A 17,728-nucleotide genomic window follows, 5' to 3' on the forward strand; every position below is an offset into this window, starting at 1 on the left:
TCTTGTACAGGTCCCATCTTCTGTGGAAGAGAGCCTAATAATCCATATACCTGAAGCCCGCCCCCTCTGCACCAGCTCCTTAACCACGATTTAACAGTACCATCTTCCTGTAGCATGCAGAATAATTCTGAGAATAAGCGAGTTCGGTATTTCAACTGCGCATGCCCAGGTCATGGGTCATTCGGGATAAACATTCTCGCCAGCTGAGCTACTGTGTGTGTACGGACCTGCGTTTCATATGTATTTTCCAGTTTTGCTTCTTCGAGGTAAGAAAATACTGCTTTCAAAACTATTAACTAGGTATATTTATGGTTCATTTGTACAAAACTACCATGATTTTGGTGGTTTTATTGCTTTATGCTTCGGTGAGTGAGCGAGATCGTGACGATGAATAACAACCATTTTTTATCGGTTTTGTTTTGGGGGGGGGGGGTGGATTAAATGAAATGTATGATTTCTGATACTATCAATAGATAATATGAAAACTATTTGTGGGGTTTTCACCTCATACTATACTAGTCCACAGCCACGGGCTGTATGCACGTTTGTTGACTTCTAAATGAGTTCTGCATGTACATGTGTAAGTAAAGTTGTGTCACGAGTCTCCTGACTAATCATGTCTCTTCTGATTCCCATTACATTGGATAATTTTAATCAATATTTGACATTCCCATTTTCTGTTATAATCTTGTGATTGTATAAGTTAGTTCAATGTACTTGCACCATTTTCTTTTGCATTGTAACTTGGTATGTAATGGACATGCTTACCGAACCCTATTTGAATTAACGTATTATTGACTTTGTTATTTGGTGCAGGTTTTTGGAACAAGTTGTTTCTCCCCAATGGGTAAGAAAGCAGCCAGTAAAGACCAAAAGTAATCCCAAAAGTAGTGGCACTTAAGATAAGAGAATGCTGCCAATTCCATGCAATGCTGTTGCCATTTCCCCATGTAATCTAGCCTGACCAAGTTTACGCTTTTGCAGAATGCCTTAATATTCTCTTTGTCAATGTTTTTTTTTTTCTGTTCAGTAGCAGCCTTTAGATTTGTGGTATTGCATTAGGTGTAGTTGATTGCTTCCAGACTCGAGGGAAGTTGACTATGGTGTAGAACCTGTATTTTTGGTAGATGCCTGAGAAATTGGGAAAACAAATGGTAAGCTGATATCACAATTAGCCCAAAGGTAAGTGCAGTTATTTTAAAGAAAAGCTTAGTTTATGCCTATTATCCTCATACATGTAATTATCGTGGAAACTAAGCCTATTGTCACCTTTCCTTCGAGAACATTTCAAAATCCAGCAGCGACAAAAGAAATGTTGCGACACTTGAAAAAACACCGCTCGTCAATACATCATCATGCCGCATCACAGCGCAAATTTTTCGGTGACCTGATGTCAGTCAATGATGCCGGCAGTCGCCAAAAAATTCACCATGTGGGACAGGCCATTAAAATGAAGCTGATGGACTGGTAGGAGGATATTCCACCTTTTGCTTTCTTTCTTGGTTTTGTTTTTCCCCAAAGTGAAAACTATTGCTTTCAGCTGCTGTGGATTGCTGCCTCAGATTCAATATATTTTTACACACAAATTATGAATAAAGATAAGAAAATGTTTCAAACACAAGTAATATTTTCTTATTCCAGTAGCAAACACATTAAGGATTAAATGAAAATAATAAATTCTTTAACTTATTCTCTGAATATCTCATAATTGCAGATTAATGAACTGAACTAGAACTAGAACTAAAGTAAGTAAGTCTGAAGAAGGGTTTCGGTCCAAAACGTTGCCTATTTCCTTCGCTCCATAGATACTGCTGCACCCGCTGAGTTTCTCCAGCTTTTTTGAGTACCTAAAGTAAGTAGTGTGTGAACAGCAGAACAAGAAAGGAACCTATTGAGTTGACAGAATTCTAGATTAATTTCTTGGTAGAATAGTTAACAATTTATACAGTTTATACAGTGCTGCATTCGATTTTTTTTAAACCCGAATGACGTTTGACAAATCCCATGATTCCTTGCGTTATCGAGATATCAAACTCACTTATACAAGCCTGAAAGTCCTGCTTTTCAACTTATTTCCCTACTCCCTAATGCTCTTTGCAGGACTTAATCTGCCTTCTTCTTACTTAACCCGTGATATCAATATGGACCATGACCTTTGGCTGCTCACCCGCCCCTTTCAGATATCTTGTGCATGTTCTGATACATCCTTTATAGTGGTATAGTGACATCCTTGATAGAAGTGTAAGCTGAGATCACAAAAGTTGCACAGATAGGTTAATTAGCTACAGTTTAGTATTGATCTTAGTCAATTTTAGATCTTAGTTAAAATCAGTTAATTTGTACAGATCTATAGTACAGAAACAAAACGTGTCGGACCCGAGTTTCAACTTGTAACTGCAGTTATATTTTGCCAAGTTATATATTTTTTAAATGCAGCAGCAGAAAACATAATATCAACACTTACATATTAAATCAGACACAATATACACATACCCTTTTAACTTTTTAAACTTTTAGAATACATGAAAATGTTTTGTATCATGCAATTAAATGTTCATCTCAATGCTTACGCTATTTCAGCATGTGGCCTAAATGTAAGTCAAAAATAAAAATGGTTTAAAAAAATCAGCCATGGCATACCTTTTACATCGTGGGCTGAAGCATTATTATTGTTATTGCTACTTGATGTCCTGCTACTATCAAGGCTGGCTGGTCTGGAAGCTAAATGGAAATTGGGAAATAAAAATGAGCAGAGGCCACTTTACCTTTGACCAGAGAAACAGCTGAAGCATGGATGCATGCAGTGTGCCAAAGGCTGAGCATGCCCAAGGTCAGAAAAGAGTTGTGTCTTACAGATCAGAAAGCCAAGAATTTTCGAGGCAGTCCAATTGGACACTTTGGAATACAGCACTACAGGAAAAGCAGATAAACAGAAACATAAGGGAATAGCAGGACAGAAATAAAACAGTAGTCCTTTCAGGGCAAAAACAATAGTTAGTGGAAAGTCACGTTATTTCATGCTGAATACATATATAGAACATGCAAGAAAATGGGTGTGATAGAATGACTTACAACAAATGTGACAAGGCACTCTGCACACTGTAGAGCTGCCAAGAACAGGAGCTGGATTGTATCCATTATAATTACTTTGTAACCCTTCTAGCCCCCAAAAAAGAAACAAGTACATATGTTAGTAATTTTAATTTGAAAACATTTCATCATAGCAACTGTCTGTTAAGTATTGAATGTATTTTTCAATTAAGCCTCTCATAATATTTAAAGTATTTACCAATTAAGTATATGAAACAAATATATCACTATCGACAAATATATTTTTGTAGATTAGCCATTTCCTCCTTCATCCGTTCTCATTCCTTTCAACTCAGTAGGTTAGATACAAATGGTTACTCATGTCAAAATAATGAAATCACTATGAATGAATGTTTCCCCTTCAAGAGCTGACAATATTGCAGTAAGTTCCTTCCCTTGAAGTTTTCATGCCTTACGCTACTGATGAAGACTTAAAGGGAATGCTGGTTAAGAATCAAATTTATGCTGTTGTGTCATAGCTATATAAAGGATCAATAGACAAAAGACAAAAGACAATAGGTGCAGGAGCAGGCCATTTGGCCCTTCGAGCCAGCCGATCATCCACAATCAGTATCCCGTTCCTGCCTTCTCCCCATATCCCCTGACTCCGCTATTTTTAAGAGCCCTATCTAGCTCTCTCTTGAAAGCATCCATGATGAAGCCGAATAAAGTTACAAAAATAAGAAAAAATTAAAATAGGTTTCTGGGCTAGCTTACAGCTTATATTTAGTGCCAAATTAGGCTTGCCTCAGGTTGCAGTGTGTGGGATAATAAATACCATAACATTGTCTCCCAAGTGAGGAAGTGACAGAGAGGAAGAGAGACATAGCTAGTCACATCTTTGAAGTAAGATGCCATAAACCAAATGACCAATGTTTATGGGGGAGGAGGCGATAGAGGAAGAGAGACATAGCTAGTCACATCTTTGAAGTGAGATGCCATAAAGCAAATGGCCAATGTTTATGAGGGGCGAAGTGACGAGAGAGGAACCAGGGAAGTGGAGAGATAAGATGACTTAAAGCAAATGGCCTATGTTTATGAGGGACCAAGTGACAGAGAGGAAGCAGCGAAAAAGCTAGGGTGATCTCTTTGGAGATAAAATGACCTAAAGCAAATGGCCAATGTTTTTAGTATATCTTGTACCATGTAAACAAAAGGCCTTTGATGTGATGCATTCTGTGGAAACCTTTTCCTGTACCTCTGACCATGACTAATGTCTGTGGAATGTTCTAAGGGGACAAAAAAACCCTATTTAAGGCAATGTAATTCTGTTGTTAAGGGAAGGGGACCGAGGGCAGTTGAATGTCTACATTGGTCACTTAGCTGGAATTCTCGCTCCCTTCCATCAGCCGATGTTAAGTAAAGTTTTGAACTGGTCTACCAAACAGTTTGTGTGGTGTCTGTTTATTAAGAAGCGAACCTGGTTTAGTAGTTATAAAATAAACGTTTTCATCCAGAGAACCTGCCTCCACCGCCCTCTGAGGCAGAGAATTCCACAGACTCACCACGAGGAAAAGCGTTTCCTCGTCTCCGTTCTAAATGGCTTACTCCTTATTCTTAAACTGTGGCCCCTGATTCTGGACTCCCCCAACATCGGGAGCATGTTTCCTGCCTCTAGTGTGTCCAAGCCTTCAACAATCTTACATGTTTCAATGAGATACCCTTCATCCTTCTAAACTCCAGAGTGTACAAGCCCTGCTGCTCCATTCTCTCAGCATACGACAGTCCCGCCATCCCGGGAATTAACGCTGCACTCCCTCAATAGCAAGAATGTCCTTCCTCAAATTAGGGGACCAAAACTGCACACAATACTCCAGGTGTGGTCTCAATAGGGTTCTGTAGGATCTTTGCTCCTATATTCGATTCCTCTTGTTATAAAGGCCAACATGTCATTAGCTTTCTTCACTGCCTGCTGTACCTGCATGCTGAATTTCATAGACTGATGTACAAGGAACCCCCATATTCCATTGTACTTCCCCTTTTCCCAACTTGACGCCATTTAGATCAGTATGTAAGAAAAGTAAGATTGGCATTATTTATGTATATCTTAAGATTCACAGATCTAAATCCATTAACTAATTTTTCTCATGGTGTATTCCCCTCTTTCAATTTCCTTTAGTTTTGCAATTATTTAATGAGAAACAAGTATGTTTATTATATGGAGAGAAGCAACAAGGAAAGTGAAACTTAACTGGAAGACATGATAATTCAAAAGCTCATTTACAGTAGGGTGAGTGAGCAGGGTAAACAGAAGTTGTATAAGAATTGGGCTGAATGCTCTGATTGTCTCATTGTTTCCCGATTTATACTATTTTCACAGCTGATGGTAACAATGAAGGGACAGCTGAAGTTGGCTGGAGAATACCCAGGCCTGGAAATGCAATCGTATTGTGCATGTTTAACTATTATGACTGTTTCTAACATAAAACAGATGTGAAATTTGATTAGGGCTTATTAGGTGCTTTCAAATGCACCTACTGCTTGCCCTATACACAAGTGCATGCAACTCACAGAATGCACATAAGTAGAATCAATGTAATGGCAATTTCCCGAAGAAATTGATTGAGAATCTGAGTACACACTCAGGCAATGATTGCTTTTAGTTTGCATGCTACGGCAGCCTAATTAGCAATCCTGCTAGTATCCAGCATGACCAAGAACAAGATGTTTTGAGAGCAAGGCCGATCAAAGGGAAAAAAAGGTGGCTGAAGGGGGACGGATGTGCTCTGACATTCTAAAAAACACATTCCTACCTCCAAATATGTTAACAGTGCTCTGGAAGTTATTTTTCGAAGCAGAGGTTTTGCCACCTTCTTCAGGCGATGCAATTCTGCCTTGAATGTAAAAAAAACTTTAACTTAATTAAAAGAATAAACCTATAGGCACAAAATGCAATTTGAGATATGAACTGCCAATCACAAAATGGTGTAAAAAAACAATAAGAGCCAAAAACTGGACTAAGGACAGGAAGTGTATTTTTGCATTCGTGTTTGGATGTAGCTCTATCTGTTAGCTCAAGGTTCAAAAGTAATTTATTGCTATATATAAAATTTGACAGATCTTGGTATTCAAAAGACAAAAGGTGCTAATGTTTGAAATAGGTTAGGATGAGGGAGAAAATAAGTGGCGTATCAGTTATTTTATGATCAATATTTCCTTGATTTCATATTCTGCAACGGCTAGCATTTGTTTCAAATGAGTGGAATCTCAATGGTCATTGATTAGTTTCATTCAGCAGAAAGATGAACAGAATACATGAAGGTTGACAAATGATTAACAAAGCAATGAAGCAGGCAGGAACAATGATGGTATTATAAAAACAATAAAAAGGCACAGAACAGCAGAACTTACATGAAAACATTTTCAGTATATTTATTTCAAATGCAAGCTAGACATATACTTATCACTATGCCGTTAATTTTGGCAAATCATAAATAATATTTACCTTTGCTTCTTGATCCAGTGCAGGAATTGATAAGATTTGGTTCATCGGATAATAAATCTTCATTGGAGGCAACACCTGGGAATTAGATTATTTTTTTAGTTCCTTGACATATTGGCTTAGAAAACCATCCCATATACACTCCAAGAAACCCTCCTCCTCAGTGTTTTTACCAATTTGGTTAGCCCAATCTATATGTAGATTTAAGTTGGGATGTTATGTTATCGCTGTACTGTTGGTGACGCCACATTTGGAGTATTTTTTCAGTTTTGGTCACTCTGCTATAGGAAAGATGTTATTAAGCTAGAAAGAGTGCAGAGAAGATTTATGAGGATGTGGCCAGTACGTGGGGCGATTTATGAGGGCGTGGTCTTCAGTGAGAGGTTTGGAAGCCTCGGACTTTATTCCTAGGAGTGTAGAAGGCTGATGGGTGATTTTATTGAGGTGTACAAAATCATAAGAGGAATAGATATGGTAAATGCAGTCTTTTACCCAGAGTAGGGTAATTAAGATGCAGAGAACATAGGTGAGAGTGGAAAGATTTAATAGGAACCCGAGTGGCAACTTTTATAAGACCTTGGGTGGTGGGATCAGGAACAAGGTGCCAGAGGAGGTACTTGAAGCAGCCACTATAACAACATTTAAAAGGCATTTGGACACGTCCACAAATAGGAAAAGTTTAGAGGGATATGGGCCAAATGTGGGGAAATGGGACCAGCATTTATCAGGCATCTTAGTTGGCATGGACAAGGGGCCCGTTTCTGTGCTGTACGACACTAACAGCAATTGATTTTACTCCTCATTAACTAGTACTTACAGACACTTGAAATATTTCAGTGACAAACAATTTTTCAAGTGTCTGAATGGATAGACTATGTCTTGTATTTTTAGGTTCGCATAAGATGTAAAATACATCAATTGCAATTATTTAAGTTAATACAAAAAGGCAAAGATTATGGGAAAAGGTTTACACATTATAAATTAAAAGATGGACAAAAAGTAAAATGTCTTGATAAATACGGAAATATAAAAGGTCCATTACTCTTATATGTTTCTGCTTTTGTGCAAATATACAAAGCACTTCATGTCAAAATAATTATTTTAATGAAAATGTGAATATAAATTTGTCAAACGTCTTTATATTTATCAATTAGGGATATTCAGATTCTAAAATGTAAAAAATCATTGTTACAAAACATGCTGTAGAAGAATAAAAAGCAGTACAAGAAACACAGATGCATATCCTATACATTTGAAGATCCCTCATCTTCAAAGTTCAACGTGCATGGATTGAATTCAAATACTTTGCTAATTTGGCTGGGTGGTTCATGTTTTGATTTACCCACATATGCCTTGCATTATTTCCATGTAATTTGTGTTCAGGCTTCATTTTTTCCCCATGCAACTCTCCTTGAGGCTGTACCTCAGAAATGAGGTCACATTGTTGAGCGGCACTTTGGGGGGACAAATTGAGTGGGGACAAATTGAACCATGCAATTCCATGCAACTGTGTATCTACTACCCTTAAATGGTTCCCCTTGGATTTTGGAGTTTGAGGTCTACTACCTTTAAATAAGTAAGTAGGTTTATTGTCCAAGTATTCACATACATGGAATTTGCCTTGATGCTCCACCCACAAGTAACAATATGACATACAGTGACAGTTACGAATGACTCAGAAAACACAAAACATTAATAATAATAATAAAACATTAATGATAAAACACCATTGATGAAGCATGTGAACCAACAAAATACCAGATCAAAGGGAGGCTACAGATTTTTGGCTGTTGAGTAGAGCAACTACTCGTGGATAAAAACTGTTTTTATATCTGGCTGTGGCAGCTTTGACAGTCCGGAGTCGCCTTCCAGAGGGAAGCGATTCAAAGAGTTTGTGGCCAGGGTGAGGGGGGTCAGAGATGATCTTGACTGCTAGCTTCCTGGCCCTTGCAGTGTACAGTTCATCAATGGAGGGAGGATTGCAGTCAATAACCATCTCAGCTGATCGGACAATTCGCTGCAGCCTCCAGGTGTCGTGCTTGGTGGCTGAGCCAAACCAGGCCATGATGGAGAAGGTGAGAACAGACTCTACGATGGCCGTGTAGAATTGGACCATCATTGCCTGTGGCAGATTGTGCTTCCTCAGCTGCCGTAGGAAGTACATCCTCTGTTGTGCCTTTTTGACTGGAGAGTTGATGGTCGCCCCCCACTTAAGGTCCTTGGAGATGATGGTTCCCAGGAACTTAAAAGATTCCACAGATGTAACTGTGGTGTTGTTGATGGTGAGTGGGGTGAGGGGGATCTTTCCTAAAGTCTACAATCAATTCCACTGTCTTAAGAGCATTGAGCTCTAGGTTGTTGCGATGGCACCAGAACGCCAGCTGTGACACTTACTGTCTGTAGGCAGATTCATCCCTATCCTGGATGAGTCCAATCAGGGTTGTGTCGTCTGCAAACTTGAGAAGCTTGACAGAGGCGTCTGTGGAGATGCCGTCATCGGTGTAGAGCAGTGGTTCCCAACGTGGGGCGTACGCCCCACAGGGGGGCAATTTGATTTTTAAGGGGGGCAATTGAGCGCGACTGAGGTCTGGGTCCAAATTTTCGATTTTTATTTTTTAGGATTTTACATCAGTTAAACATATGTAGTTTATGTTTCAGATGTTATTTTAGGTAAATAATTGTTTGGGGTTAAAAAGGTCTTTATTGTGTAGTTATTACAACCAAGGTATTGCTGTTTTAAGCTTCTTCAGCTGAAACGGAGTTCACTTTGTAAATGATAAGAATTATATAGTAGAGGAGAGAGTACGTAGCCTTGCGGTGCTCCTATGCTGAGCATTTGCGGGTCCGAGATGTGCTTTCCCAGCCTCACATGCTGCTTCCTGTCTGTCAGGAAGCTGGTAATCCACCGACAGAGGGGTTAAAGCACAGTCAACTCGGAAAGTTTGGAGTGTAGTAGCTCTGGCACAATGGTGTTGAATGCAGAGCTAAAATCAACAAACAGGATCCTCGCATAGGTCCCCTGGCAGTCTAGGTGCTGTAGGATGAAGTGCAGGCCCAGGTTGACTGCATCATCCACAGATCAATTGGCCCGATATACAAACTGCATAGGGTTCAGCAGGGGGATTGTGATATTTTTTCAGCTTGGCCAGCACAAGTCTTTCAAGTGTCTTCATGACTACAGAGGTCAGTGCGACAGGGCTGCAGTCATTAAGACAAGTAATCCTTGCTTTTTGGGTACAGGGACAATAGTGGAGACCTTGAAGCAGGCAGGGACAGTACATGTTTGCAGGGACTGGTTGAAAATGGCTGTATAGTCCGGTGAACAGAGCTTGAGAGTAGAGGGGCAAACATTGTCAGGTCCTGGAGATTTCCGGCTTTTCTGTCTTCTGAACAGCCTCTCCACCTCCTCTATTTTTATTGTTGATGAAGTGATGTTGGTCAGCAAGGAAGGTGTGTGTAATTAGGTGTGAAGTGGTGATTGGAGGTGGCTGGGTGTAGAAGGGCCCAGTCTTTGCAGACTGAAGGTACACAAAAATGCTGGCGAAACTCAGCGGGTGCAGCAGCATCTATGGAGCGAAGAAAATAGGCGACGTTTCGGGCCGAAACCCTTCTTCAGACTGATGGGGGGGTGAAGGAAGGAAAAAGGGAGGAGGAGGAGCCCGAGGGCGGGGGGGATGGGAGGAGACAGCTCGAGGGTTAAGGAAGGGGAGGAGACAGCAAGGGCTAGCAAAATTGGGAGAATTCAACGTTTATGCCATTCGGACGCAAGCAACCCAGGCAGAATATGAGGTGCTGTTCCTCCAATTTCCGGTGTTGCTCACTCTGGCAAGGAGGAGACCCAGGACAGAGAGGTTGGATTGGGAATGGGAGGGGGAGTTGAAGTGCTGAGCCACTGGGAGTTCAGGTAGATTATTGCGGACTGAGCGGAGGTGTTCGGCGAAAACCATCGCCCAACCGCCGCTTAGTCTCCCCGATGTAAATCAGCTGACGTCTAGAGCAACGGATGCAGTAGATGAGGTTGGAGGAGATACAGGTGAATCTTTGTCGCACCTGGAACGACTGCTTTGGTCCTTGAATGGAGTCGAGGGGGGAGGTGAAGAGACAGGTGTTGCATTTCTTGCGGTTGCAACGGAAAGTGCCCGGGGAGGGGGTGGTACGGGAGGGAAGGGAAGAATTGACAAGGGAGTTACGGAGGGAGCGGCCTTTGCGGAAGGCAAACATAGGGGGAGGTGGGAAGATGTGGCGAGTGGTGGGGGTTGGAGGTGGCGGAAATGGCGGAGGATTATGTGTTGTATTTGCCGGCTGGTGGGGTGAAAGGTGAGGACTAGGGGGACTCTGCCCTTGTTGCGAGTGCAGGGATGGGGAGAGAGAGCAGTGTTGCGGGGTATGGATGAGACCCTGGTGCGAGCCTCATCTATGGTGGCGGAGGGGAATCCCCGTTCCCTGAAGAACAAGGACATTTCCGATGCCCAGGAATGTCTCATCCTGGGAACAGATGCGGCGTAGGCGGAGGAATTGGGAGTAGGGGATGGAGTCTTTACAGGGGGCAGGGTGGGAAGACGTGTAGTCCAGATAGCCATGTGAGTCAGTTGGTTTGTAGTGTATGTTGGTCAGAAGTCTGTCCCCTGCGATGGAGATGGTGAGGTCAAGGAATGGTAGGGAAGTGTCGGAAATGGTCCAGGTGTATTGGAGTGCCGGATGGAAGTTGGTGGTGAAGTGGATGAAGTCAGTCAGTTGTGTGTGGGTGCAGGAGGTGGCCCCAAAGCAGTCGTCTGGCTGTGTTGGTTGGGGAGGAGGGGGAGGGGGTACCAGGGTTATGTATCTGATTTTCAAACCTGCAGTAAAACTCATTCAGGTCGTCGGTCAGCTGGTCGTTGGTCCAAAGAGTGGGGGGGGCTTTCCTCTTGTAGCTGGTGATATAGGGTAGCAAGCCCTTCCAAACTGAAGAAGAGTCACTAGCTGAGAACTTGCTCCTCAACTTCTCAGAGTACCTTTCCGTGGCAGCTCTGATTCCTCTTCTCAGCTTGTACTTGCATCCCCGCTCCTGTAGGCCTCCTCTTTAGACCGTTGAAGCTGTCTGCAGTGAACCAGGGCAGTGAAATGGACCTCAAACTGCAAAATCCAGGGGGAACCAATCCGGCCCTTCCAATTCCCTCCTGTATCGCCCATCCCAGACCAGATCCACCCTTCAAATAGGTGTCTGACTGTGTCCCCTCTTGCATTTCTAAAATCCCTAGACCTAATCTTGGGCCCAGACGTGGCATGACTGAATTTTGAAGCAATGAAAACAAGCGAAAAATAATAATTTTACATGTTATGGAGAACATTTTACAAAACTAACTTTCAAATTAACAAGTGAATTTGGTAAATCATCTGTAAAACATATGTTTGACATAGCAATTATCTACCTGTGCGATTTATTTTCATTTGTGAATCGGTCTGCTATTTTACTTCAAGTAGAATCAACCATTACCTTTAGGTTGAAGTCTTTGATGGGATCTGAAACCAGCAGAGCTTGTATTTGTGAGATTGACAGCCGTTGTTGAGAAAGCCATGGACCCCAATTCTGTCCTCTGTCCTCCTGTCACTTCATTAGATTCCTCCAAATTTTCAGAACTGCCTGACCATTGAACTCCTGCTGATATCATAGACTGGAGCAGATCGTTCATAGCTGGGATGAAAGCAAGGAAAATTAGCAAAAACAATTTTTTTTTAAACACATAATTTTACTATGTCCTTAACATAGTTTAGCATTTAAATGAATTAAAGTGAAAATTGCCCAATTTTACTCAAATGCAGTAACGCTACAATATTCTCCAATTAAGCTCCATTAATTTAATCCCCTGAATCTTGCACCAGATGTAATAGTGAAACAAGATTCGCATCACTTTTTTAAAAGCAGAATATTGTCCAATGCAGAATATAAATACCGTCTAAACTATTAAAGTTATTTTATAAATATGAATGTTGTTCATGCTTAGTACTATTTGTTGTTAATGTGCAGCACAAGACTAACTTTCATGTATTGATACCTTTTGATTCAATGGAGTAAATAGGGCAGCAACTTGCAGAATATAATAGTCAGAAAATTGTTGAGTGTTCTTCCAGAAGCTTCACCATAACAGTAACTAAACACGAGACTCCACAGTGAAATGAATGTGATAAATTTGCAGAGCTTACACAACAGAGATCAAACACCAAAACATAAATTAGGCTTTGCAATTCAGGTGTGACTGAGTTTTTAAACAGTTTATTAAGACTATTAAGCTATTAACTTCCGATTTCTCGGACACTGAAGACGCAAGTTGTAAATTTGAAGACATTGTCCAAATAGTAATTTTAAAAAAGAATTTAAATTTCTGTCATTAAGAATTATTGAAGCATACTTCTTCTTATCTGAATGGTTCAGAAGATATGCTATATTTTACATTTCTAGATTCCCTGCAGGCAGGCATAGATTCCATCAGTAATTGATTTAAGATATTGGTTCATTTAGTAAAAGCAGAGACATTTAAAGCTTGTTATTTTAGAGTTTGGTATAATTTAAAATATTAAACAATCAATCAAAGCATGGTTTGTCTTCAAGATTACTCAACAATCCTTTTGAACATGAATTGATAAATTTGCATAGATGTCTTACACAACAGAGATCAAACACCAAAACATAAATTAGGCTTTGCAATTCAGGTGTGACTGAGTTTTTAAACAGTTTGTTAAGACTATTAAGCTATTAACTTCCGATTTCTCAGGCACTGAAGACGCAAGTTGTAAATTTGAAGACATTGTCCAAATAGTAATTATTATTTAAAAGTAATTTAAATCTCATCCTTTCTGTCATATTTATTGTCTTGCTGCCACCTCACTTTCTTCTTCATTTTATTTCCTACACATAATTTTGATTTGAATTATTGAAGCATACTTCCTGCTTACAACAGCAATGCACCAGTAAAGAATCTTCCATCTGAATGGTTAAGAAGATATGCTTACTGTTTGCATTATTTACACATATTCTAGATTCCCTGCAGGCAGGCATAGATTCAGATTTTAAACTACGAGTAATTGGTATGTAATGGACATCCAATGTTGTTAGTTTAATATTGACCCACGATTCTACAAAAATAAGATATTGGTTCATTTAGTAAAAGCAGAGACATTTAAAGCTTGTTATTTTAGAGTTGGTATAATTTAAAATATTAAACAATCAATCAAAGCATGGTTTGTCTTATTGTTCATTCCTAGCATGATTATATTTAAAGATTCATGTATTATCAAACAATCCTTTTGTACAATTTGAAATTATAGTACACTGTGAGTTCTGCATAAATGTCCAAAATTAAAATAAATTACATTAAAAAATGCCTAGTCCTACAGTTTTAGAAATAGTTTGCTTCAATTATTTTAATTTGGATCCAACAGTTGCTTATATCTCTTTATAAAATAACTTTCTTATAAGTCCATTAGAATGTATGATGATGATTAATTTTAAAAAACAAAAAAAATATTTATAGTATACTTCTGATGTATAAATTCATGAACCATTTTATGGCAATTAAAGAAATGGAGCCTAATATATTTAGAGTATTAATTTGAAAGTATAAACAAAGGACTGTACAAGGAACAGTTAATGGTTAAAAAATGAGAGCAAATGAGCCACTCGCGAAGATTAAGTTTCAGAGGGTCTTACACATGGAGCGACGGTAGAGGGCCTTCATTTTGTCTTTATCCTTTGGTCTGTTCCTCATAAAGGGCAGTCTTTTCAGTGTGGCCACTTTTATTTCAGAGCATGTGATATAGCGAATATTGGGAAATGAAAACAGAGGGAAAACAGGTGGAAGTTAACAAATGCTGAAACTGGTGACATACATGCTTACTAAGTTTCAGCTGATTATTCTACACAAATGTTAAATGAATGATGTATACTCTATTGAATGGCAATGCTTTGATTAAGTATGAGTTTCAGTGCTAATCACCTATTTTGGGGTCATAAATTGCGATTAAATATGTACAAAATTAAGATCATATAAACAATCTTTTGGAAGAAGTTCAACATTGAATGGTTTATTAAATTTTCTGATAATGCAAGTACTTCAAATAGGACTATAAAGAATAATGAATAATTAACCAATTAAACATCTAATTTCGAAAGGCCCTGTCCCACTTTCGTGTCCTTGGCACGCAAATTACGCGACCGGGTCATCGCATTGAGGCACACGGGCATCGTGTGGCCGCGCGGGGCTGGTCCCACTGAGAAGCGCGGAGGGGTATGTAGTTGTGCGTGGGATCATGCAGCGCTCCGAAATTTTGTAGCGAACAAAATCTTCGCGCGCCGCCGGCCTGTCACGTAACTGATGGCCAAAGTGGGACAGGCCCAAGACCCTGGCGCGACACAACGTCTCACCTCCAACAGCAGCAGAAGCAGGCAAACGATCGCCGAGCTCGGCCTGGGGTTCATGGCCGTTGCGTTCTGGATCCGCCCCACTTCTACTCCCAGAGCGGGGCCAAGAAAATTGAAGATAGACACAAAATTCTGGAGTAACTCAGCCGGACCGGCAGCATCTCTGGAGAGAAGCAATGGGTGACGTTCCGGGTCAAGACCCTTCTTTCAGACTGAAGAAGCGTCTCGACCCGAAACATCACCCATTGCTTCTCTCCAGTCCCGATCCCGCTGAGTTACTCCAGCATTTTGTGTCCATCTTCAAATGTAGTCATGCGCTTCAGACGGCTTCGCAGGATCGTCGCGCCTCAACGCGACCACGAGTTCACGTAATTAGCGTGCCAAGGACACGTAAGTGGGACAGGGGCTTAAGCGTCTTAAACCAAGATACATACATAATACAATGTTCTTTTTCAATATTTTTTTCTGAAACAGGACGACATTTTCATTTGTCTTGCTATATATGCAATATGTGATACGTTAAAGCAAAGAAATAGGTTTAGTTGTACTCACTACTGCTTTTCTTGGCTGAGTGGCCTTCATCAAGAGAGTTGGATCCTACAGAAGAACTATCTTGACTATCATGCTGAGGAAGCTGAAGGAATCCATCACTTGATTCTGATCTAGTTGGCGTACTAGTGAGAGACTTAATGCGCTCTCTGTTGACTTCCTTTTTGTGTTTTATTAATTTTTTCATCTTTATGGCAATCCAATTGCCCCTTCTGGGATAAAGGAACAAATCACTACACAAACAAGTTGCCATAAACAGAGATCCAAACGAGAAACCAACAAGCTAAATTATTTACGGTACTATCACTACACATTGTAAACTGACATGAAAATAAATTGTAATTTGGCTATTCTTTCAAAGAAATTATATATTTTAAATAGAAGAACAGGTAAAAAATACTAACAAAGGTGCTACTAAAAATCGGACTAATGACGTATAATTCAATTGAACAATACCTTTTGAAAATACAGTGAATACATTTTAAGTTCATTAAATCATAGGAGCAGAATTAGGCCATTCGGCCCAGCGAGTCGACTCGCTCTTCAAATATGGCTGATCTATTTATCGCTCTCAACCCCATTCTCCTGCCTTCTTCCTGCAATCTTTAATACCCATACCAATCAAGAATCTATCAATCTCCGCTTTAACAATACCTAATGATTTGACAATCACAGCCGTTTGTGGCAATGAATTCCACAGATTCACCGCACTCTAACTGAAGAAATTCCTCCTCATCTCCTTTCTAAAGGTATGTCCTTTTATTCTGAGTCTATGCTCTGCTGGTCCTAGACTTTCCAACTGATGGAAACATCTTTACCATATCCACTCTATCCAGGACTTTCACTATTCGTTAAGTTTCAATAATGATCCCAGTCATCCTTCTAAACTTCAGTGACTTCAGGCCCTGAGCCGTCAAATGCTCATCATACGTTATTCATACCTTCGAGGAGGTGAAGGCTCATAGAACTTATATTGATCCATAATTTTCTCTTCAAGTTTCTCCTTCTGCCGCCGAAGTTCATTTAGTTTATCGCTTCAAGTAAAGAAAGCAACTTAAAGTGAGTAACTTATACATTTAAACAGGGTTCAGTACAAATTCTTCTATTAGTTCAGCTAAGAGAACCAGCATGGAAAAAAGGTCCATCAGCCCATCCTCACTGACCACTAGATCTGTTATCCCACTTGCATTCACTTCCTACACATTAGTGGGCAATCTTATACGGAATCCAATTAATCTACAAACCCATATGTCTTTGGGATGTGGGAGAAAATCAGAGCACCCAGGGGAAATCCAAGCAGTCACAGGGAGATCACCATCATCACCAGTCACCATCATGGTGTCAAGGATCTCTTGGCACCATGATGGGACAGCTCAACCAGCTGCATCACTGTACCCTCCCTATGGGTATTCAAAATTATAAATACATGCAAATTTATTTTTGTTTTTTAAAATGAATATTGCATGCTGATCTGATCACCCCATTACAGAATGTAGAGATGTTGGAAAAGATGCAGAAGAGGTTGACCAGAATGCTGCCCAGATTAGGGAGTATTGGTTTAAAGGAGAGGTTGTACAAAATGGGATTGTTTTCTCAAGCACACCAGAGGTTGATAGAAATATATAAAATTAGAAGAGGCATAGATAGGGTAAACAGTATAATTTATCTAGGTGGAAATGTCAAAGACTAGACAGCATAGCTTTAAAGTAAGAGGGGCAAATTTTAAAGGAGATGTGAGGGGCAAGTTTTTTTTACAGGGAGGGTAGTGGGTGTCTGGAGCATGATGCCAGGGGTAGTGGTAGAGGCAGATATGAAAATGGCAATTAAGAGGCTTTTACATGGGCATGAGGTGAATTTTGGGATATGGATCATGTGCAGGCAGATCAGTTTATCTTGGCATCATGTTTGGCACAATCATTGTTGGCTGAAGTTGTGCTGTACTTTTCTATGTTCTATTTCCCATGAATCATAATTAGTAGTCAATACATGTAACTAGAAGTACAGTAATATCTCAATTAGAGCTCTAGATATGCTCCAGGGCAGCGCTATGCGAATTAGCGCTAAACAAGGTATTATCGTGCAAGTTAATAGTAACACAAGAAAGTGTAGATGCTGGAATCTTGAGCAAAACACTATATGCTGGAGGAACTCAGTGGGTCAGGCACCATCTTTGGAGGGGATGGACAGGCAACATTTTGGCTCGGCACCATTCTTCTGCACTTTGTGTTTTGTATAAGCTAATAGCTATTCCT

At 40.1% G+C, this 17,728-nt stretch overlaps 1 protein-coding gene across 13 annotated transcripts in view; it reads right to left on the minus strand.

Annotated features, from left to right (window-relative positions):
• Positions 1-17,728, minus strand: part of LOC129699781 (girdin-like) — a 149,110-nt gene that overhangs the window by 21,038 nt on the left and 110,344 nt on the right. For 4 of the 13 annotated variants that reach the window (XM_055639858.1, XM_055639863.1, XM_055639853.1 and 1 more), the window contains 7 exons: positions 16,418-16,510; positions 15,480-15,688; positions 14,217-14,300; positions 12,006-12,203; positions 6,536-6,610; positions 2,854-2,910; positions 2,641-2,721 (listed from right to left, as the gene is read on the minus strand). In XM_055639858.1, the coding sequence (XP_055495833.1) occupies positions 2,641-2,721; positions 2,854-2,910; positions 6,536-6,610; positions 12,006-12,203; positions 14,217-14,300; positions 15,480-15,688; positions 16,418-16,510 (797 nt within the window). Of the gene's footprint in view, positions 1-2,640; positions 2,722-2,853; positions 2,911-3,072; positions 3,160-5,843; positions 5,925-6,535; positions 6,611-12,005; positions 12,204-14,216; positions 14,301-15,479; positions 15,689-16,417; positions 16,511-17,728 lie in introns of all 13 variants that reach the window. The other 9 variants (XM_055639865.1, XM_055639854.1, XM_055639856.1 and 6 more) reach the window with 6 other exon arrangements.

This window comes from Leucoraja erinacea, chromosome 8 (assembly GCF_028641065.1).
Source record: "Leucoraja erinacea ecotype New England chromosome 8, Leri_hhj_1, whole genome shotgun sequence".
Lineage (NCBI taxonomy): Eukaryota > Metazoa > Chordata > Chondrichthyes > Rajiformes > Rajidae > Leucoraja > Leucoraja erinaceus.